The following is a 23,146-nucleotide window of genomic DNA, read 5'->3' as shown; positions in this document are numbered from 1 at the left end:
GATCGTATATTAAAAAGGGATAAACTGTTGATTATTTTATATTAATTAACCCACTTAGATTGGCCCGATGATATTGACTTGGGACTTGGAAGTATGCTCATTCCTCCTTGAAGTTTCAGATTCGATTCTCTCTGGTTTTAATTTGGGTCAGTTAATTTAACTTTTCAAAAAAAAAATTATACTAATTTGTTAAGAGAAAAAGTAAAATAGAATGACTCAATGAAAAACATGACTATAGTTAAAATTTTGTTTTTATTTGTGCAAGAAGTTTTTTTTAACCCACCATAACTAAAATATTTGATCTCAAGTCGACACTTCAAATTATTCCTACAATTTAGGTACCTTGAACTCACTATAAAATTAATATTCAAGTCGGCAGTTAACAACATGTTATCTAAAAATTTTACTAGAATTGAATTACCTTTCAAATGATGACCGTAAGAATCAAACTCGTTCTAAGAGATAGTCATGTTTTCCATTCTTCCATTGATTAGTTTTTGACATTATTTATTGAGAAAAATGTTTAAATTTGATAAAAGTGCAAAAGGAAACAACTGTAAGAACAAAAAAACAAACCCAAAAAACGTTAGAATTTTCAAACCTGGGTCCCACTACATCTTGTCTGTATAACGTTAGATAGATAGATTAATACACTTCTTATCTTAATTAATTAAATGTTGTAAAGTAATTAATTGAATAAAACAAAAAAAAGAAGAAACTAGCCGTTAGAGTTTCTCCAAATTCAAATGAAAACAAGCGTAACACTTTCGTTTCATTTCATCACAATCATTCATCACCACACAGAGAGAAAAAAAAATCAAATCCAAATCCCAAATCGAAACCCTAATTTCAGCTTCTTCCCATTCTTCACGCTTTCTTTCCAATTTCAAATTGAACCAATTACTTCCTCAATTTCTGAATTGAATTCCTCAATTGATTAATGTAAGTTTCTATTTATGTTTTTTGCTTAAAATTAGCGTTTAAGTTAAAATTAAATAACATAGTGATGGAATTGAAATCTTAATCAGATTAATTTGAGTTTCTATTTCAATTTCCTTTTTTACTTCCTGATTTATTAATTTTGCTTATTCCTTAGTTTAGTGCTTACAATTAGTATCGTGATAATTTATTTCCTTTTTTTGTTGAGTTTAGTATCTTAACACTGAAATTCTACTTCTTTTTTATTATTTTTGAATTTTTGTTCAATTTATTAGTAATTATTGGTATTGGGTTATTTCTGTATTGAATCAGTACTATATATCATCACCTAAAGTTTTTTTTTTTTTTTTTTTTTTTTTTTGAAGAAATCACCTAAAGTATTTTAATATGTTTAATCTATCAGATCTTTCTTTTGAAATATAAAAAACTTTGTTTTTTTGAAATAATGTAAAAAATTCATAGAATCTGCATTTTTTTTTCATTTTATTAAGTTGAAATTTTCAGTTGGGTATTTAATTTGAGCAAAATTTATGTCACATTGGGAATCAATGATCTTATACATGAACTCAAGTGTTGGATCATATAATAAATAGCAGGAAATGTTTAATTTTTAATGCTATTATGCTTTTTTTTTTTTCAATTTTATTAAAGTTAAAATATCTCAATTTTCTTGATGATTTTGGTTTATGATAGAGAATTATGGAAAAATTTGATCCATTTAGAAAACCCCACTTGGTCGGATAAGGCTTGAATGTTGTGGTTGTTAATGATGATTTTGGATCATATGATAAGTAGCAGGAAATGTTTAATTATTGATGTTATTATGAGTTTTTTGAGTTATTAAACTTAGAATATGTCAATTTTGTTGCTGATTTTGGATCATATAATATAAGTTCAAATATTTTTATCCTTTTGATGATTTTGTGTCACTGTGACTTGTGTAGAAGATGACTGTGAAAACACCTGGAACACCAGCTTCAAAGATAGACCGAACACCAGTATCGACACCAGGAGGGCCAAGAGCTAGGGAGGATAAAATTGTGGTTACAGTAAGGTTAAGGCCTTTAAACAGAAGGGAACAATTGGCTAAAGATCAGGTGGCATGGGATTGCATTGATGATTATACCATTGTGTATAAACCGCCGCCACATGAACGCATTATTCAACCAGCATCATTTACTTTCGGTATTCTCATTATAAATTCAAAGTTTCATTTATAATTTTTAAGTTTTAAGTAATGTTACCTGGGCATTTTAAGTATATTTGTTGACATTGGTTTTCTCACTGCAGACAAAGTTTTTGGTCCTGCTTCTATAACCGATGCAGTATACGAAGAAGGAGTAAAGAATGTCGCGTTATCTGCACTGATGGGGATCAATGGTATTGTGTTAAATATTTGTATCATTTTGTCCTGTCCTTCCTTATGATTTGTGCCTCTGATAGAAACTCTGCATTACATAATGATTGCATGCTTATTTCATTGCAGCAACCGTTTTTGCATATGGTCAAACTAGTAGTGGAAAGACATATACTATGAGGGGAATCACAGAGAAGGCTGTTAATGATATTTATAATCATATAATGAATGTAAGTTTGCTAAAATCTTCAATATGGGCTGTGTTCTATATTAGACCGGTTCAATTACTTCGGTTCTTGATATATCTCGTGTTAACTGTTTTTTCTGTCTAGTTGAGAATTTATGCATTAAAGGATTGGATATGATTTCAAAGGTTGTTAATTTACAGCTAATTTTTCTCAATTTCCATGATTACAGAACCCTGAAAGAAATTTCACTATAAAAATATCTGGACTAGAAATATACAATGAGAATGTGAAGGACTTGTTAAATTCAGAACCTGGTAAAAGTTTGAAGCTTCTAGATGATCCTGAGGTAATATATTTGTAAATATTTTTCATTTTCAGTTTAACAAGCATGCAATTCTTCAGTAACTTCCTTGTCCTGAATTTTGGAATTTCATATTTTAATATCTTGCATCATTTTCAAAACTCTTTTTATTTAATGAGCATGCAGTTCAGTAGCTTTCATGTCTTGAATTTGGAATCTCGTATTTTAAATCTTTCATCATTATATTTTTTTTCCAATTTATTTAATGAGTTAGCAACCCACCCTTATTTTAATATCCTTTGTGTAATGTAGAAAGGTACTGTGGTTGAGAAATTAGTGGAAGAAACAGCAAGGGATGACCAACACTTGAGACATTTGATCTCCATTTGTGAAGGTAGGATACTCTCTTAGGCCTGCAATGAGGTATACATATTTCCTTATTGAAACAACTTAATATATTAACTTTCATTCTTTGTGCAGCTCAAAGACAGGTGGGCGAAACTGCTCTGAACGATAACAGCTCGAGGTCTCACCAGATAATTAGACTGGTCAGTGATAGTAATATTCCTTGCTAGAATTTGCAGAACTCGATTCTTTTCTCCTCCATTTACTCTTGTAACTAATATGACACGTTTATATTGCAGACAATTCAAAGTACTCTTCGTGAAACAGCAGACTGTGTGAAATCTTTTGTTGCTACTCTGGTAATTGAAGTTCCCCCCGTTATTAACTTTAAAATGGATATATTATTTCTCGCTGAGACTCTGACTGAATTATTTGTGTAAATGAATGCAGAACTTTGTTGATCTGGCTGGAAGTGAGAGGGCTGCGCAGACACATGCAGATGGCACTAGGCTCAAAGAAGGCTGCCATATTAACCTTAGTTTGATGACTCTTACAACTGTTATCAGGAAGCTCAGGTCAGTGTCGGTGTTGTTTTCTGGAAGTTGATTTTGTTTTGAAATTAGAGATTCTCCTTCTGATTTTCTCCTTTTCCATGATATGCAGTATTGGAAAAAGAAGCGGTCATATACCTTATAGAGATTCAAAGCTCACGCGTATATTGCAACATTCCCTTGGTGGCAATGCACGCACTGCCATCATATGTACTTTAAGTCCAGCACTAAGCCATGTAGAGCAATCACGAAACACTCTCTACTTTGCTACCCGAGCAAAGGAGGTTACAAATAATGCTCAAGTTAACATGGTAATAACCACTTCTTTATCACCTTTGTATTTATTTTTTATTTCTCTTAGAACAAAGCATGTCATCTTTTTCAAATGCTTTGTATAGGTCGTACCAGAAAAGCAGCTTGTTAAGCATTTGCAAAAGGAAGTAGCGAGGCTGGAGGCAGCGCTGCACACTCCTGATCCATCTAAAGAAAAGGATTGGAAAATTCAACAGGTAAATTGAAAAAAAAGTTATTGTTAGGACTTAGGAACAAGTGTAACATCATAGTATTGATATTGTTGGCCAATTATTGCAGATGGAAATGGAAATTGAAGAGCTGAGACGTCAGAGAGACCAAGCACAAACTCAAGTGGATGAGTTGCGAAGAAAGCTTCAAGAAGACCAGCAGGTGCGTGTCTCTGTCTCACACTCACACACATAGTTAAATTATTCGAACTGACTTTTAAGATCATTTATAAATTCAGGTCTCAAAGCCACTTGAGCCATCACATCCTTCGGTCAAGAAGTGCCTATCTTTCACTGGTGCACTATCATCACCAAAGCCAGGGCTAGGGTGTGAGAGAGTAAGAAACACATCATTAAGACAGTCCATGAGGCAATCATCTACTGCTCCTTTTGCCCTTATGCATGAAATCCGCAAACTTGAGCACCTCCAGGAGCAGCTAGGTGAAGAAGCTAACCGAGCTTTGGAAGTACTACAAAAAGAAGTGGCATGTCATAGACTTGGGAACCAAGACGCAGCTGAGACAATTGCAAAGTTACAATCAGAAATAAGGGAAATGCGTTCGGTTAAACCAATACCTAAGGAAGTTGTAGTTGGAGGCATGGTTTCTGTCCACAAGAGTGTTAGTGCTAATCTGAAGGAAGAAATTACCCGACTTCATTCACAAGGAAGCACCATTGCGAATCTTGAGCAGCAGCTTGAGAATGTGCAAAGGTCTATCGACAAGTTGGTGATGTCTCTTCCGAACAATTTTCAAACTCTAACCAGTGAAGCATCCCCCAAGAATAAAAAGGAACATAAAAGGAAAAAGTTGCTTCCTTTGTGTTCAAGTAACTCTACAAATCGCCCCAACTTTATCAGATCTCCCTGCTCACCATTATCTACTACTCAACAAGTTATGGAATCTGATATTGAAAATAAAGCCCCTGAGAATGATGATAATGTTTCAACAGAAATTCATCCTGAGTCTGAGAAGAATACTCCCACAAAGAGTGAAGAAGCTGGTGTTACATCAAAGGAAAATACTCCAAGTCCAGGTTACCGCCGCTCTAGTTCAGTTAACATGAAGAAAATGCAGAAAATGTTTCAGAATGCAGCAGAGGAGAATGTAAGAAGTATAAGAGCATATGTAACAGAATTGAAAGAACGCGTGGCCAAGCTGCAGTACCAAAAGCAGTTACTTGTTTGTCAGGTGCATTATATTTACAAATCTTCCTGGTTACATTACCATTTCAAATTCTCCATATGTTGTATTTCCATTAGCTTTTCACTGAGGACTTTATTTTTTGATGTGTTAGGTACTTGAACTTGAAGCCAATGAAGCAAGTGGCCAAAACATCGAAGAGGAAGTGTATACAGGTGAACCGGAGGAACCTCAAGTCTCTTGGCAAGTAACATTTAAAGAGATGCAGCATCAAATCCTTGAATTATGGGATGTATGTTATGTCTCCATTATTCACAGGACACAGTTTTATTTACTATTCAAGGGAGATCCAGCTGATCAAATATATATGGAAGTTGAACTAAGGCGTTTGACATGGTTGCAACAACACCTAGCAGAACTTGGGAATGCAAGTCCAGCTCCTACTGTTGGAGGAGATGAACTAACTATCTCATTGTCATCAAGGTTCTCCCTCTTTCCACTATACACTCTTACACTAACACTTCAATGAATGACAAATTTTCACTTTCATTTTACACTCACACAAACACTTCACTATATCAGTTATGAATGAGAAATTTTCATTGAATACATATTTTATGGTATTGTGCAGCATGAGAGCATTGAAAAGGGAAAGAGAATTTCTCGCTAAGAGATTGATATCGCGTTTGACGCCAGAAGAGAGGGAGATATTATACATGAAATGGGATGTCCCCCTTGATGGGAAGCAGAGGAAGATGCAATTTGTCAGCAAGCTTTGGACAGATCCTTTTGATCAAAGGCATGTACAGGAAAGTGCTGAAATAGTTGCAAAGCTGGTGGGTTTTTGCACAGGAGGTAACATGTCAAAGGAGATGTTTGAGCTGAATTTCGTGCTTCCATCTGATAAGAGGCCATGGCTAATGGGCTGGAATCATTTGACAAACTTGCTTAATTTATGATAAATTTCTGTTTGTAAATCAGAGAAGTACCATTTAAATGTTGTACATGGAAATTAATTTTGGCGCCTATTCAAATTCAAAACTATATATTGTTTTTGGACTGGACCATTTTCAGTTCCAATAAACCAATTCAATTCACTGGATTCCAGTTTAGCAAAGAATTTTTGAGTTATATATATGTTTATTTTTGTGACTTTTGTACTCAAAAGTTGAGAAACAACTCTTGCCCGTTCTGATTTTTACCATGCCTTGTTAAATACTTATCATGCCCTCTGGTTTTGTTATATATTTTTACCATCGTTGAATATGGTTAACACTTAACAGTCTTGATAAATATTTTTATCTGATCTTAATGTGTCCATTGAAGTGTTCAATCAATCTATACGTGATTGACATGATCTTATAATTTGAAACTATTAAACTGTTCGCTTGGTCTAAGCTCTGAAGTATTTTGGTTACATTTCATCCCAGGATGCTAGTACAGTGATGTGTCATGTTCCAATACATTGTGTTCCATCGAGGACAATTTATATTTCCTTTATATCATTTCTTGGGAAAATACTTCCATGACATTGCTTGGGTGCCATTAATGTGTCATGTTCTGGTTTTGATTTTGTAACTTTGAAGACAGTGGTCCAGATTTTGTAACTTTGACAGTGGTCCAAATTTTTAGTCTTATCGTTGACAATTGTTAGACTATAAATAGCTCAATTCATTTGAGTTAAGGGATCAATTTCAGATAAAAGGGACCCATTTGAGGTTGGCCTAAGTGGTTGGCTTGTGATCTTGAAGTTTGCTCCTCTCAAGATCTTAGGTTCCCTCTGGTGCCAATTTCGATGGGCTAAGTCCATACGGAGCTATGCTCTGGCTTTAAATGGGGCCCCCCACAAGTGGGCGGTGGTATTGGTCCCCTCAGATTAGTTGGTTCTTGGATCGTATACAAAGTTTTTTTATAAAAAAAATCAGATAAAATAGAAAAATTAATCTAATAACTAATCACTAATATTGGTCATTTAAAAAAAGTTGTTAGACTATGATTCTATGAATATAAATACAAGATATGGATATCAATTTTCTGTCTGCTGGGTTAATCAATATTAAAATACAATGATTCACATTTAAATCTTTGTTCTCTATTGTCTTCGTTTGTTCTTGTTGGCTTGTTAGTAGTTTCATTATTTTTGTCAAATGCTTTTCTCATAAGTGAATTTCACAAACAACATCATTCCAAATCTAGAACAGTTATAAACATAGAGAAAGAGACAGTTCAGAAGTAAACATGATATAATATTGCTTTGAATTATAAATACAAATTTTTGCAACAACTAATGTAAGATGAGAGAACACCAAAGAACCGAAAGCAATGACATGAAACCAAAAGCATCACATTCAATAAGACTTATACTTTTACTTTAGAAAGCACTAATACATACTCAAACATTGACACAACACTGACACGTAGACACCAATGGTAACTACAATTGTCGGTGTGTGTCGATGCACTAATACATACTCAAACATTGACACAACACTGACATGTAGACACCAATGGTAGCTACATTTGTCAGAGTGTGCCGATATTAGACCCCATAACGTGTCAAACACCAGACACACCTTCAATCTAAAGTGTCGTTGCTAGATAACTTTTGCCACTAATTAAAACAGATAGACATCAAACCACACATATTATGACATTATTTTTAGTCTCAATGGACACATGCATATGCAAACCCTTCTAGTTTTAACACTCAACACCTAGGAAAAGGAGTTCCACAAGTGTTAGCAACTTTCCTGGCATTAGGAGTGTTAACAAACTTCCTAAGATTGGGATTCTTCATGTATTGGCAAAGGCAAGGTCTTTGCTCTTTGATTTTGGAGCAGCATAGGTTAGATGGAGGAGTTGAAGATGTGATTGCACTCACACATGAGCTGAGCTGCACTGGACTGCATGTTACTGCCATTGACACTTGAACATTAACCAAAAGCAGCAAAAGGAAGGTGCAAATAGCAATTTGTGATGCTTTCATTTTTTCAACTTAGGAAGGATAGGGTTTTGAGCTTTGAGTACAGAGGATGAGTGTAGGAATGAGAGGGTTATGAAGTGTGTTTCTGTCTTGTTGCATTTTGGACTTGGTTTGCTCTCAATTTATAGTGTGAGCTCAGCGGAAAATAAGAATAAAATATGTGAACTTGTCCCACCTCTTTGAAGTTGGTCACACTATGAAATTTTTTATTTTTGTTTTTAAAAAGAGACAATACTCAATTTAATAAAAAAACAGTGACCAAAAATATTGTAGAATTGTGTGAATCTACTTTTTCATATTATCAATATTTTAAAGTCATTCATGATATTGGAAAATGTTAATGAGGTTTCGTCATCTATTAGTATAGGTAAGGACTATAATTATATTAAATAATAATTCCGAAAATGAATAATGTAAGAATGAACTTTCTCCTTCTCATAATAATTATCACATTGTTAAAAATATTTTTTTCTTAAGAAGTAATCACTTTTATTTTTCAATGCAACTTTAATTGTTTATTTTCTAATTGTATCCTCTAATTAATAATGTGTATCACTCATTAATTACTATTCTCTTTCATTTTGTATTTATGATAATGAAAAGACACAAATAGTTAACATGGATAATTGGCTAAAAATACTATTTTATTTTCTTTCAATTACTACTATATTTCTTTCAATTTAAATGTATAGTTCTTTTTAATTTTGTAGATTTTATGATTTCTTTCCTTGATATATATTGGTCAAGAATATATATGACCATTTTCCTTGGTATCTCCAACTTTTTTTTATTTTTTTTATTCAATGGTATCTCCAACTTGAAATTTTAAAAGATCATAATGAACATTAGTAGGTTTTTTAATTTAATTTATGACCCCGAATTCTCTTTCAAGAATTGACATTTAGTTTAGATAAACTTTTCAACTAGTAGTGCTAAGTTGAAATTACCTTACAATGATGATTATGACTCTTTGAAATAATTACTTCTTGTATTATACATGCTTCTAAACCTTGTATAAACACATGTAAACTTACAAAGACTTTTTTAGTTCTTACCTTATTGAAGTTAGAAGTTAATCCAAAATACTATGTCATTGTAGGCAAAGCTTCATGGTCAAACTAATTGTAACAGATAAGGTTGAATTGCTTAAGCTGAAATCTGAGTCTTTTTCGGTGCAATTATTTCATGCTGACTCAATTTTTTGTTTTGGAATGACAAATGTAATATTTGCTGACTCAGAGTAATAGATTTTTTAGCCTCCAAAGTCAAATTCTCTAAAAGCTTGCCATATTCTGCTCCCATATAGAACAAATTGTTCACTGTTATAGTGGAAATTATTTAACAAACAGGTTCTAAATTGTTAACCACATAATCACTCGATTAACTACTGTTATTAAATAGTACAAATAGTGTGCAACTATCCACACTCCCATTTTCGTTACTAACTCATACACCCTCCGGTCACTAATATAAGCAAAAGTTTGATTTTTAGATTTATTCATTAAATGACGTATGTAGTCTTTATTATAGGCTACATACGTCATTTAATGAATGAATCTAAAAATCAAACTTTTGCTTATATTAGTGACCGGAGGGTGTATGACTAAAAGTTTATTTGTGAAGGTGTATTTTGTTTCATAAACCAATATATTTTCGACTGAATCGTTAAAATTAATTGAGATCTATTTAAGAGATTCACATATCCTAACATATCCTTTCTCACTCGCGCATATTAGAGATTAAATTTCTGACCAAATGGCTAATAAACCGTGTTCTTGAGGAATACTTTTTCATGAATATCGCTAGAAACACGCTTTTAACCTACTTTTAAACATACTCTTCTCGTTTGTTAAAACTCACACAGATCCCATCAAATTTATATTGACCCGCAAGATTTTTAGTGGAATCTATACAAATTTTAACCATTGAGTTGAAAAGAGTGCAATTTGTTAGGATCCTAACTCTCCGGAAATAAACTTCCATACCATTTTTACTTGTGTGGGTGTTAATAGTTTTGCCCTAATAAATATCATTGTAACATTTTGGATTCCCTTGGGAATTTTTTCTTATTTGTTCCATCCTCTTGAATTTCTACTACCGTGCATCAAGGTATGTGACCCACCATTTCATATTTGTGGTACTTTCGGTGATGTTGATGAGAGTTTTTGTTTACATCCACATATATAGTTCTTTTTATTAAAAAGCCAAACACATGCTTTCTTATGATGAACATAATAACACGCACTGGAAATTGGTGAATCACTGGCCATCATGACAAAGCAGTGTGCTACATTGTGTGATAGATTACAAAGAATTGAGTATGATCAATGTAATGTTTTTCTAAGGAGCAAGCCAATTGAGGGAAATCTAATAGATTTAATGAAATCAATGGATTTGAATGTGATCACAATCACATTAGTGTGTTACAACTTACAAGAGGCAGTAATTAATACCTGTAATCATAATGATAAAGACCCATCAAATTAATTTCAAACATTATAAGATTCTAATGATTTCTGATTGAAACAGATTTTACTTGCCTCTCAGCCGAACTCTAAATTACTAATTTTTAGTATTTTTTTTTTTTTTAGAACTGGAGGGTTAAAAAATTCTCTTAAATTGATGATTAGATTTTCTATTTTCAAATGTTAAAATTTGTCTAGAGGTATTCACCAACAAAAAAAGTTGTCTAGAGGAAAGTGGGAAACTACCAATTAAGTGGGGGAACTTGTGACATTCAAAAAGATGTTGCAGTTTTGCCTTTGTAGGCGCCTGATCTTTGAAACTTTCATTGGAGTTCATATCCAACAATCATCATCCATCTCAACAAAACAAAATACCTATGCCACATGGAGAGAATCTCTTACCAACAATGCTTCACCATTCGAAAAGGAAAATATTTCATGGACATCAACGAATCAAAATGAGACATTGTGAGATAAAGATATAGAGAAGGTGACATAATAGTTGTCATATATATAGGAGAGCTGCTAAATATCCCGAATTGGTTTTTCTTGAAATTTCACGAGCGTATATGCCTCTTGTTTTATATTTTTTGGCAGTGTTATATGACTTTGTTTTGAGAACGTGGAGTCATTTTATTAACATTTTAAATAATTAATAAAAAGAAATAAGCAAACTGCTTTGTCAATATAATTCCTGAATTTGTGGAAATCAGCCGGTAGTGGTTCTAACAAGTTAATTACACTGGCTCGGGATAATTCGGGATGATTTCCATTCGCGATAAATAGCATTTTTCTATATATAATTATGTTTTAACACAAAGATAGAATAAATGAATGGGCAACGTGATTTCATATTAACTTAATTATTTTCTATACTAATATTTATTTATTTTTGTTATTAGTGATATTCTAGGAGATCAAAATTCAATGCATTGTGTGAAGCGGCAATGTTACAAAATATCAATCTATGTTATTATATAAAAAAAAAGGGCAAAAATCATCGATGTTGCAGGTTTTTGACGGGTTGGGATCTCCACTAACTCACTATTGCTCTAGCGAGTTGAACATAATTGAAGGGTTGAGATCTCCACCGGACACTCTACAATGAAAAATTCGTTGAAGATGAACCGTTTTTAAAATGAGATGTTGAAAAATTTGAAATCCTAATTCCATAACCATGACGGACATAATAAAAAGATCACATCTTTATGGTAAAAAAAAATTAAAAATCATTTGATTTTTGGTAAAAAAAAAAGTGAATCGAATCTTCGTAACTCTTGAAGCCAAGGCAAATATACTTCTAAATTGCATAACAACGAAATTTTTACGTTAACAGCAAAAGTTGAACTCATAATTTTGCGTGATATCAAACCAACTCCTTAAAAGTGAACCAATAGCTTGATATTAAAGATCATATTTTACATGTAGCTAGAATGTGCACCATACATTAAGCACGCCGTGTAGTAATAATCATTAGCTTACATCTACAATAATTCATTTGCTAAAGGTACAAGAGAGATCAAATTGGCGTGAATTCACGCATATAATCATTAAATTTACTTGATTGTTTTAGTTTATTGCAAGTCAAAATTTAAGTGGTAGGTTTATTATTTAACAATTAAAGTGCTTGTTTTTTTTTTTTTTTGAGGGAAATTAAATTAAAGTGCTTGTTATCATGCTTTGTATGGGACCTTCAAATTATGGTACCTTCAACTTTTGATCTTCGTGTTCACTTGATATAATTCATTATTTATCATTGCTAACGTCAGCCAATTCTGTTGGATAAATTTTTAGATACTTCAGTTGTTGAATATTGATATCTTGTAGATCAAATTTATTTATAATTTAAATTTGTTTTAAAATAAATTGATATAAAAATATGATATAATATTGAATAATTAAAATATTGAATTCACTTATAAAGCTTTTTTTTTCTTTCTAATACACACATAAAGAAGTTTTAGAAGTGGTGAATATAAGTTAATTTTATTACTTTATATAGTTTACTTATCAAGAGAAATCTAGCAGTGATCTAGCATATGGTCACTCACTGCTTGCTATAATCATCAATTTACTAAACTAATGTACCAATGAGATTCTTTTCAGCCTCTAAACAGTTTTTGTAGGCTTTACCAATGGTGATGAATATATGAATCATCAAATATAAGGTGATTTTGTGGACCACATAGGCGTGTAGTAATGTATGATTACATAAAAGATTTGGGGATTAATTAGGCATGCTTATGCAGCAACTTTTCATAGAGGGATCCTAAGAGAGTAAAATATTTGTCAATTCCTTGACTAGAAAAACAGTTTTCTGAGGGAAACAAAGTTAATTCATTTTACTTTCTTATTTTCAATCAAAGTACGAATATATGATAGCACATTAGTAAACAAGTGGAAGTCAGCATAAAATAGGGCTACTTTCGCTAAAGCATGATCGACTTTAATGGCTTGCCATCAAGTAAACCCGACATGAGAGTTTTAAAATATCATTTGGAACAACTGCTTAAGAGCATGTATTACACAACCAAGTTCAGTAATATCATTGCTACATACTCCCTCCGGTCACATTTATAAGCAAAACACAGTGTTTTAAGTTCATTGAATAACTAATGTATTTAGTCTATAAATGTGATTAGATACACTAATTATTTCATGTACCTAAAAAGTAATTTTTTGCTTATAAATGTGATCGGAGGGAGTGTCATAAAGTAATCAACAACCTTCCTGGAATCCAATGAAATCTAAGTTGTACAAATAATTGAAAAATGTGCTACTAAACATAATGAATTAAAGGACAGAAACTAAGGGTAACTAATAACTATACACTCCAACACAAAATACAACTTCATTCCATAATCTTCTAAAAAGCTTCATGAAGCTTTATATTACACACATCAAGGTCTTCATTTTATAAAAAATAAAAATAAAGATTTGGGAAAATGAGAAATTATTATTAATCAAACTGATATTGATAATCATTTTACAATGTCATACTGACTTCTCATGGATAGAAAACAGGGTCTTCAAGCTTCGCCGGAGCAAGATTTGGATCCTCCAAAATTACTTCAAAATCTTCTGGTTGATTATACAAATAAACCTTCAAAAAGGCAACAACTAACCCTCCTAAAGTCCTTATCATCAAATCCTTAGGGCCAGTTCCACTCTTACATAAACACTTCAAAATACTCCCTCTAAAATCATGTGTATCATCATCTAACATATCCATGTGACCATAATCCTTAGTAACAAAATGTGCACAAGGTGGTTTACACTCATAGAAAAATTCCTCATGGTTCACCCCATCAGGAGCACAAGGCATAGGAGAACAATTGGACGGTTCTGGGCCTAGCCCAGTTCCAATGACCATAACTGGCATGTTCAAATCAAAAGATTGGGCCTGGCCCGTAAGAATGTGAGGGAGGGATCTTGTTATCTTACACTTAGTTGGGCCTGCCACTGGATCTATTCCAATTAGGGCTGAAAATTTGAGGGTGGTTTCAGCATGACCAAGTGCTACAGCAAATGCAGTTTTTCCACCTTTACTATGACCAGCTAGAACCAAATTGTCCAATTTTGCTACAACTTTTTCTTCAACGTTTTCTTTGAGCTTAGGTTGAAGTCCCTTGGCTATCCAATTTGCAACTTTTCCTGCAAATTCTACTTCAGATAGTCCAGTCATAGGCAAGCCCAATGTAAACTATCCATGATAATGAAAAAACCTATGTTAGAAAATCGTTTTTTTTTTTTTCAAAAAGAAGAAAATTGGAAAATAAAAGCATATTTTGATCACATGTTTAACGGGAAAATAAATGGGTTGTTTTGAAAGATTTGATTGATTGTACAATTAGGATTCTTTTAACACAAGAATTCTATTTACGATGATAAGAATTCTTTTAATCCCCCTATCTTCTTTGTTGGATTAACACAAGGTTTCTACCAATTATCACCTAAAATCTTTAGTGATTCCTTAAAGTCTATTTACTAGAAACAAAATCAGTTGATTATGACCTAAAAACTTTAGTGATTCCCTAAAATTTATTGAGAATTGCTCTTCTCCCATCTGTTTTTGCTCATTCCTGTCCTACATGAGTTAACTCACGTTGAAAAATACACCTGCATGAGTTAACTCACGCTGAAAATACACCTGCGTGAGTTAACTCACGCCTGACTTTTTGACGGACATGAGCAAAAGCAGATGGGAGAAGAGCAGTTATAAAACTTATTTACTAAACACATTCACTGCCCAGCCCAACAGAAGGGACTAATGGATTTGGGTACATGATTCTCAATATATTTATTTTTTGCGATCGCTCTTGTACCTCCATCAATTACTTATAGTATTTTTTTTTTAGAAAATATTCATCGGGAGTTAACTATCAATGCACTTTTAAACAAAACAGTGCCTATTGGAAGTTGCGACTCGATAGGTTGAGTAAATGAGGGGTCCAATTGAGCGGTCCAATTGAGTAACCCATTCGTTTTTTCTATAATTTTTTTTTTGAAGAAGTTTAATTTTCCCACCCAAATTGCCACCCGAGCGAATCGAACATAAAACTTTGAGGAGGAGCACACTTTCAAGTTTCAAGTCAATACCACTAAGTCAATACCACTTGTCGTGTGGGTTATAACTTGAGATGTGTGAAAATAAAGATGATATTATACATAAACTATTTGAGTGGTCTACATAAATTTTTTAATGCTAAATCTTTCACAAACACATCATTATATAAATTTGGTATGCAAATAACTTTTTTTATGAAAAAATAACCGAGGAAATCAAATGAAAGACAAATAAATAAATAGAGACATGCTTGAAATATGTTACTTTTTTTTATTAAAAAAAATGAAAATAATGCAACTAAGATTATAATATACAGAAGATTTTAAAGTGTTGGTTGCAATGTATAATTATGGAGAGACATTTGATATTACAACCATAAGAATTTAAACCCTTAAATGTAGATAAGGTCATAACAATATGAAAAACAAAAAATAAATGAGAAATTGTTATAAGAGTTAAAATATATACCAATTGGGGAGCAACAACAATGAATCCATGTGAAGTTATGTGGCCTAAGAGCTTATGGTAATAGGTATTCCAAATGGCAAAACCATGGTAGAACAATATTACAGGGTATGTGCCTTCCACTGTCGGTGTAAAGACTAACAATGGTTTAGGGGATGTGTCAACCTTGAATTTCTTCCATTTAAAGTTTCCACTTTGGAAAACATCTGTGCCTATGGTTGTTGCTAATACTGGTTTATCTCTCAATGCCATATTCACCACTCTATCTTCACACCAAATTAATTATGAAACCTTTAATTTGCTTCTGAATTGTACATAAAGTCTAAGCAGTGTAGACATATATATTTTTATTTTTATTTTTGACCTATCCATTGGATTCGTCTATGCGTAAGATAAACGTGACTACGTGAGTATATGTGTTTGTAGTATTTAGGAAAAATGATAGAGACTTTAATTGGGACAATTTTGTTTGTATGCTCTTCGGATATTTTGTTTCTACTTTATATGTAACATTTTGTCATTTTATTGGGCAAAATGTGTTAGAGAAAAAATGACAAGTCCTTATCAAGTATTCAATTATTTTGTTGAGAAAAATGACAAGTCATTAAATCATTCAATTATTGTGGTTTTGGTACGATCACAAGGGTAGTTTGGTGGATCATTGCATTGGGTCAAGAAAAACGATAGAAATGAATTAGCCTCCACATTTGTTTTTTGGGAAGCCTCCACATCTTTTATCATTGCATTGAGTCAAGAAAAACGATAGAAATGAGTTAGCCCCCACATCTTTTATCATTGTATTGGGTCAAGAAAAACGATAGAAATATTCGGCATATGATTTCTCGTACTTATATAATATTCAATATTCACTTCCTTAAAAAAATCTCCATTATTTACTATGTCATTCAACGTCGGATTTTTAATTTACACTTGACACTCAACAATTTTTATAAAGGATTTTATCATTTAAATTATGCTTTTATACTTATTTTGTCTTTATTTTTGTTTCTTTGTGTTGATTATTTTAAGTTTGAACTTTGAGCATTACTTGTTCTGATTGTGTTTCATTGTAGGTTCCGAATGAGATATAAAGAGAGGCATTGACAAGCTTTAAGCAGATAATCCATGTTTTATAATGCATGTGTGACTCTATTGCATTTTTCAATTTTGTTAATAAAAAACAAATAATTAATTAACTATTTTATTATTATAAACATGTAATTAGCATTAGAGTCGACCCTGATTTTTTTTGTCTTAGACAATTTAAAATAATGGTGTCCTCATAATCATATCAATAGTATTGTTTCGTCTATGGAGAAGACAAATATTACATGTTCAAATCCACTCTCCAATATATCAAATGTCTTTGCAATTTTTTTATCACGAGTTTGTATTTACAGGATATATGAGTCAATCGTTTAATTTACAACATATACTCCATAAAACATAATGAAAGACTTCTCAACATACTCGATGTTTATAATATTCATTTATATGGATTTTCATGATAGTATTTCTTTATGAATTTGACATTTTTGAGCATACATTAAATGTCAATTCCATTGTAAAAAAAAATCAGCAAAAAGACTTCTCAACATACTCGATGTTTATAATATTCATTTATATGGATTTTCATTATAGTATTTCTTTATGAATTTGACATTTTTGAACATACATTAAATGTCAATTCCATTGTAAAAAAAATTCAGCATCAACAATAGCACTAGGCACTAGCAAATCCCTATTTCTACTAGCGGAAAAACGGGCACTATCGTGCCTGTCTATCCGCTCTTTCTACTGCGCTAACGCATGTGATTATTTATTATGTTTGTTTGTATAATTTTGATTTAAATTTTTAAATATTATAGAAATTATTGATATATTGATTTATAAACAAAATATTGTCAAGGCATACAACAAAATAATATTTGAACTCAACATATTTTAGTTTGCCTTGACGCATTGATATTGATATATTGATATTGTCAAGGCATATTTTAGTTTATAAACATCAATATTGATATATTGATGTTTCTTTTACACAACACACACATTTATGTTATGATGTTTCTTTTACACAATAATGATCATTTATTGTTTATTCTAATAGTAATTAGAAACATCATAACATAAATGTGTGTGTTGTGTAAAAGAAACATCATAAATAAATGTTTAAATGACATGTTATGTAAAAGAAACATTGTTATGATTGCGATAAAAGAATATATTTTAAAACTACATTTTTCGTAAAGTCTCCATCTTCTCCTTGCATTTTCCCTTCTTTAATGAGAACTTTCGTTGAAAATAGTTTTTGACCTCAATATATTTTAGTTTGCCTTGATGCCTTGATATTGATATATTGATATTGTCAAGGCATATTTTAGTTTATAAACATCAATATTGATATATTGATGTTTCTTTTACACAACACACACATTTATGTGATGATGTTTCTTTTACATAATAATGATCATTTATTGTTTATTCTTTTAGAAACATCATGACATAAATGTGTGTGTTGTGTAAAAAAAACATCATAAATAAATGTTTAAATGACATGTTATGTAAAAGAAACATTGTTATGATTGCGATAAAAGAATATATTTAAAAACTACATTTTTCGTAGAGTCTCAATCTTCTCCTTCTATTTTCCCTTCTTTAATGAGAACTTTTGTTGAAAATAATTTTTGAACTCAACATATTTTAGTTTGCCTTGACGCACTGATATTGATATATTGATACTGTCAAGGCATATTTTAGTTTATAAACATCAATATTGATATATTGATGTTTCTTTTACACAATAATGACCATTTATTGTTTATTCTAATAGTAATTAGAAACATCATAACATAAATGTGTTTGTTGTATAAAAGAAACATCATAAATAAATGTTTAAATAACATGTTATGTAAAAGAAACATTGTTATTATTGCGATAAAAGAATATATTTTAAAACTACATTTTTCGTAAAGTCTCCATCTTCTCCTTCTATTTTCCCTTCTTTAATGAGAACTTTTGTTGAAAATAATTTTTGAAATAAACATTGTACTAACAATCAAACCACTCTAGAAAAAGGTAAGAACAAGTATGAAATCTATCAAAACTTTTGTAGTATATGAATATGTTGACTAGGTTTATGGCACGTGTCAAATTTTGCTATGCTTTAAGAATATTAAAAAAAATGGGAATTAAACAAGAGTACAAAAATATGAAATTGAAAATAAAAATGTAGAAAAGTAAAAAGTAAATTTTTTATGAAAAGTTGTTTGTCTAATTTTTTTAAGTTTTTAATGATTTATTATTTTATTTCTTTCAAAAAAATTGATTAATTATTTTATTTTAAATCCTTAAAAAATGTTAAAATATATTCCTTAAAAAATGTTAAAATATAAAAAGCGGGAAGACACACTAGAGAAGAAATACTCTTCTAGTGGTTTTCAGCTCAAATGTTGAATGTGACTTTGAAGTATATAAAGTATATTGTACCACTTGTTTTGGACGATGTTGGACTAATTCCTTTCGATCAATCATGCAAAAGGTTATACGCATGCATTTCAGTTACTGTCATACGCCAAGATGCATATACATAGCAGGCTGCCACACAAGAAACCGGAAACTTTCCTGCGTTTACACAATATATACACAGCAGCGGAACAAGAAAACTTGCTGGAATCTGCAGCCTGAAAAAATCTCCCAGCCGATCCTCAACCTCTCGAATCGAATCCCTCTCCATACAATAACATTGATCCCAAATGTAAGTGTGTGTTGTTTGTGTTCAGTCTTCATTTGCTCGGTACATGTCATCGCAAGGATTCGATACATGGACTCTTGAGGTTCGAGGTGCTGGTTTAAGCATATATGCAGACGGTTTGAAAATAATTTTTGAACTCAATATATTTTAGTTTGCGTTGATGCCTTGATATTGATATATTGATATTGTCAAGGCATATTTTAGTTTATAAACATCAATATTGATATATTGATGTTTCTTTTACACAACACACACATTTATTTGATGATGTTTCTTTTACATAATAATGATCATTTATTGTTTATTCTTTTAGAAACATCATGACATAAATGTGTGTGTTGTGTAAAAGAAACATCATAAATAAATGTTTAAATGACATGTTATGTAAAAGAAACATTGTTATGATTGCGATAAAAGAATATATTTAAAAACTACATTTTTCGTAGAGTCTCAATCTTCTCCTTCTATTTTCCCTTCTTTAATGAGAACTTTTGTTGAAAATAATTTTTGAACTCAACATATTTTAGTTTGCCTTGACGCACTGATATTGATATATTGATACTGTCAAGGCATATTTTAGTTTATAAACATCAATATTGATATATTGATGTTTCTTTTACACAATAATGATCATTTATTGTTTATTCTAATAGTAATTAGAAACATCATAACATAAATGTGTTTGTTGTATAAAAGAAACATCATAAATAAATGTTTAAATGACATGTTATGTAAAAGAAACATTGTTATTATTGTGATAAAAGAATATATTTAAAAACTACATTTTTCGTAAAGTCTCCATCTTCTCCTTCTATTTTCCCTTCTTTAATGAGAACTTTTTGTTGAAAATAATTTTTGAAATAAACATTGTACTAACAATCAAACCACTCTAAAAAAAGGTAAGAACAAGTATGAAATCTATCAAAACTTTTGTAGTATATGAATACGTTGACTAGGTTTATGGCACATGTCAAATTTTGCTATGCTTTAAGAATATTAAAAAAAATGGGAATTAAACAAGAGTACGAAAATATGAAATTGAAAATAAAATTGTAGAAAAGTAAAAAGTAAATTTTTTATGAAAAGTTGTTTGTCTAATTTTTTTAAGTTTTTAATGATTTATTATTTTATTTTCTTTCAAAAAAATTGATTAATTATTTTATTTTAAATCCTTACAAAATGTTAAAATATAATCCTTAAAAAATATAAAAAGCTGGAAGACACACTAGAGAAGAAATACTCTTCTAGTGGTTTCCAGCTCAAATGTTGAATGTGACTTTAAAATGTATAAAGTATATCGTACCACTTGTTGTGGACGATGTGGGACTAATTCTTGTCAATCAATCATGCAAAAAGGTTATACACATGCATTTCAGTTACTGTCATACGCCAAGATGCATATACATAGTAGGCTGCCACACAAGAAACCGGAAACTTTCCTGCGCTTGCACAATATATACACAGCAGCGGAACCAGAAAACTTGCTGGAATCTGCAGCCTGAAAAAATCTCCCAGCCGATCCTCAACCTCTCGAATCGAATCCCTCTCCATACAATAATATTGATCCCAAATGTAAGTGTGTGTTGTTTGTGTTCAGTCTTCATTTACTCGGTACATGTCATCGCAAGGATTCGATACATGGACTCTTGAGGTTCGAGGTGCTGGTTTAAGCATATATGCAGACGGTTTGAAAATAATTTTTGAACTCAATATATTTTAGTTTGCGTTGATGCCTTGATATTGATATATTGATATTGTCAAGGCATATTTTAGTTTATAAACATCAATATTGATATATTGATGTTTCTTTTACACAACACACACATTTATGTGATGATGTTTCTTTTACATAATAATGATCATTTATTGTTTATTCTTTTAGAAACATCATAAATAAATGTTTAAATGACATGTTATGTAAAAGAAACATTGTTATGATTGCGATAAAAGAATATATTTAAAAACTACATTTTTCGTAAAGTCTCCATCTTCTCCTTCTATTTTCCCTTCTTTAATGAGAACTTTTGTTGAAAATAATTTTTGAACTCAACATATTTTAGTTTGCCTTGACGCACTGATATTGATATATTGATACTGTCAAGGCATATTTTAGTTTATAAACATCAATATTGATATATTGATGTTTCTTTTACACAATAATGATCATTTATTGTTTATTCTAATAGTAATTAGAAACATCATAACATAAATGTGTGTGTTGTGTAAAAGAAACATCATAAATAAATGTTTAAATGACATGTTATGTAAAAGAAACATTGTTATTATTGCGATATAAGAATATATTTAAAAACTACATTTTTCGTAAAGTTTCCATCTTCTCCTTCTATTTTCCCTTCTTTAATGAGAACTTTTGTTGAATTTTGAGAAACTCCTCTTGATAAAGTTACATATAATTGACCATGGCTTAAAACATGCCGTGCAAGATAGATTCCGACATTGGGAATTGTATGCTTTTGTGACTTATATATGCTAATACCAAAACTTAGTTTAATGGAAATTCTTTTCTGCTAAGCACAAAGGGAAGTCATGAACTCACATTTGTTTTTAATTTAATTTTGTGCAAGAATGCTCTTTTTCCAGCATTGCTTTCTGTTAGGATTTCCATATTCAACATATTCTTAAATAAACCACGACATAACAATCGTGTTCCATTACACAGGTCATATCTAGGGTCTATGTTTCGCAACAACATCAAATGTGCACCTTCTTTTACCTTTAAAGTATGTGGTGGGATACTTTTTTGAGCAATTGAGTTTAGAAATTCCTGTTGATATAAGTTATGGGTATCCCCTTCAACCTCGTTAAATGACGACAAATTATGTTATTCTCCTGGAAACTAATTATGAATTATGACATTACTCCTCGCCTATGAATCACATACACTCCTCATATTAGATGTGTCTGAACACGTGTTGCATCCACATCCAGAAATATAATTACCCTAAATTATGTGGTTTTCTCAAATTATCAACGTGATTGGCGTGTCAGTATCCGTGTTGTATTTGGTGTCGGTGTTCGTATCCATACTTCTTAGTGATCCTCTCTTTTTATGGCCTCTCAGATGGTGGTTTGAATGTGACCAAAAACAAAAGATAGTGGTTTGAAGCTTTCTAGTGTTTCTATTTTTAGTTGTTGGTAACATTTGTGTTGTTATCTGTAACGCCCGTCTTAATTATTTAATTATTTTAATAAGTTTTAGCATATATTTATATGATTTGTGAGATTTACGTGATTTATATGATTTTTTTATGTGATTTAAGTGATTTATATGATTTATAAGGTTTATGTGAGTTATGTGATTTTTAGAGATTTTATGAAGTATTGTGACTTATTTTATTTTTTAATAAAATAAGATTCGAAAATAAAATAATTATTGAGATGTGGGGCTGTTTTTATAAATTTAGAGAGTTAGGTGGTTTAAGAGGAAATAAGATAAATAGATGAGGTGTTATAAATAGAGAAGTTAGGTTTAGGGAAAGACATAACGTACGATCAATTTTTGGTGAAAAAGGGAGAAAAGACAAGAGAAGAAGAGAGAACCCTGGAG

At 31.2% G+C, this 23,146-nt stretch overlaps 2 protein-coding genes and 1 pseudogene across 3 annotated transcripts; 1 reads left to right on the top strand and 2 right to left on the bottom strand.

The window, feature by feature from the left end:
• The first annotated feature begins 779 nt into the window (after positions 1 to 779).
• On the top strand, positions 780 to 6,511 carry HIK (ATP binding microtubule motor family protein). Of its 2 annotated transcripts, none has more exons than XM_085719758.1 (15): positions 780 to 942; positions 1,887 to 2,124; positions 2,230 to 2,319; positions 2,426 to 2,526; positions 2,714 to 2,830; positions 3,098 to 3,179; positions 3,266 to 3,333; positions 3,430 to 3,489; positions 3,581 to 3,705; positions 3,794 to 3,992; positions 4,080 to 4,190; positions 4,273 to 4,365; positions 4,442 to 5,392; positions 5,499 to 5,827; positions 5,976 to 6,511. In XM_085719758.1, the coding sequence occupies exons 2-15, from the start codon at positions 1,887 to 1,889 to the stop codon at positions 6,301 to 6,303; spliced, it is 2,892 nt and encodes a 963-aa protein (XP_085575884.1). In that variant the 5' UTR covers positions 780 to 942; the 3' UTR covers positions 6,304 to 6,511. The 2 variants fall into 2 exon arrangements, with proteins under 2 accessions (XP_085575884.1, XP_085575883.1); XM_085719757.1 differs by having other exon boundaries at positions 1,884 to 2,124.
• Positions 6,512 to 7,569: 1,058 nt separating this feature from the next.
• Positions 7,570 to 8,424, bottom strand: LOC146918089 (non-specific lipid-transfer protein 2 pseudogene; annotated as a pseudogene).
• A 5,200-nt stretch (positions 8,425 to 13,624) lies between these two features.
• Positions 13,625 to 16,137, bottom strand: CLH1 (chlorophyllase 1). The gene is made up of 2 exons (XM_085719754.1): positions 15,828 to 16,137; positions 13,625 to 14,495 (listed from the first exon to the last, which is right to left on the bottom strand). The coding sequence occupies exons 1-2, from the start codon at positions 16,074 to 16,076 to the stop codon at positions 13,800 to 13,802; spliced, it is 945 nt and encodes a 314-aa protein (XP_085575880.1). The 5' UTR covers positions 16,077 to 16,137; the 3' UTR covers positions 13,625 to 13,799.
• Positions 16,138 to 23,146: the final 7,009 nt, after the last annotated feature.

Source organism: Medicago sativa, chromosome 6 (assembly GCF_051527215.1).
Source record: "Medicago sativa cultivar Bolivia chromosome 6, Bolivia_mono, whole genome shotgun sequence".
Lineage (NCBI taxonomy): Eukaryota > Viridiplantae > Streptophyta > Magnoliopsida > Fabales > Fabaceae > Medicago > Medicago sativa.
This window is presented reverse-complemented; position numbering and strand designations above follow the sequence as displayed.

What these genes read in the sequence shown, in the direction of transcription:
- HIK (XM_085719758.1), top strand. Translation starts at nt 1,887, where the DNA reads ATGACTGTGAAAACACCTGGAACACCAGCTTCAAAGATAGACCGAACA. An exon ending in CTCACCAGATAATTAGACTG is followed by an intron (nt 3,334 to 3,429) that starts GTCAGTGATAGT and finishes TTTATATTGCAG; the next exon opens with ACAATTCAAAGTACTCTTCG. An exon ending in ATAATGCTCAAGTTAACATG is followed by an intron (nt 3,993 to 4,079) that starts GTAATAACCACT and finishes TGCTTTGTATAG; the next exon opens with GTCGTACCAGAAAAGCAGCT.
- CLH1 (XM_085719754.1), bottom strand. Translation starts at nt 16,076, where the DNA reads ATGGCATTGAGAGATAAACCAGTATTAGCAACAACCATAGGCACAGAT. An exon ending in TTGTTGTTGCTCCCCAATTG is followed by an intron (nt 14,496 to 15,827) that starts GTATATATTTTA and finishes TATCATGGATAG; the next exon opens with TTTACATTGGGCTTGCCTAT.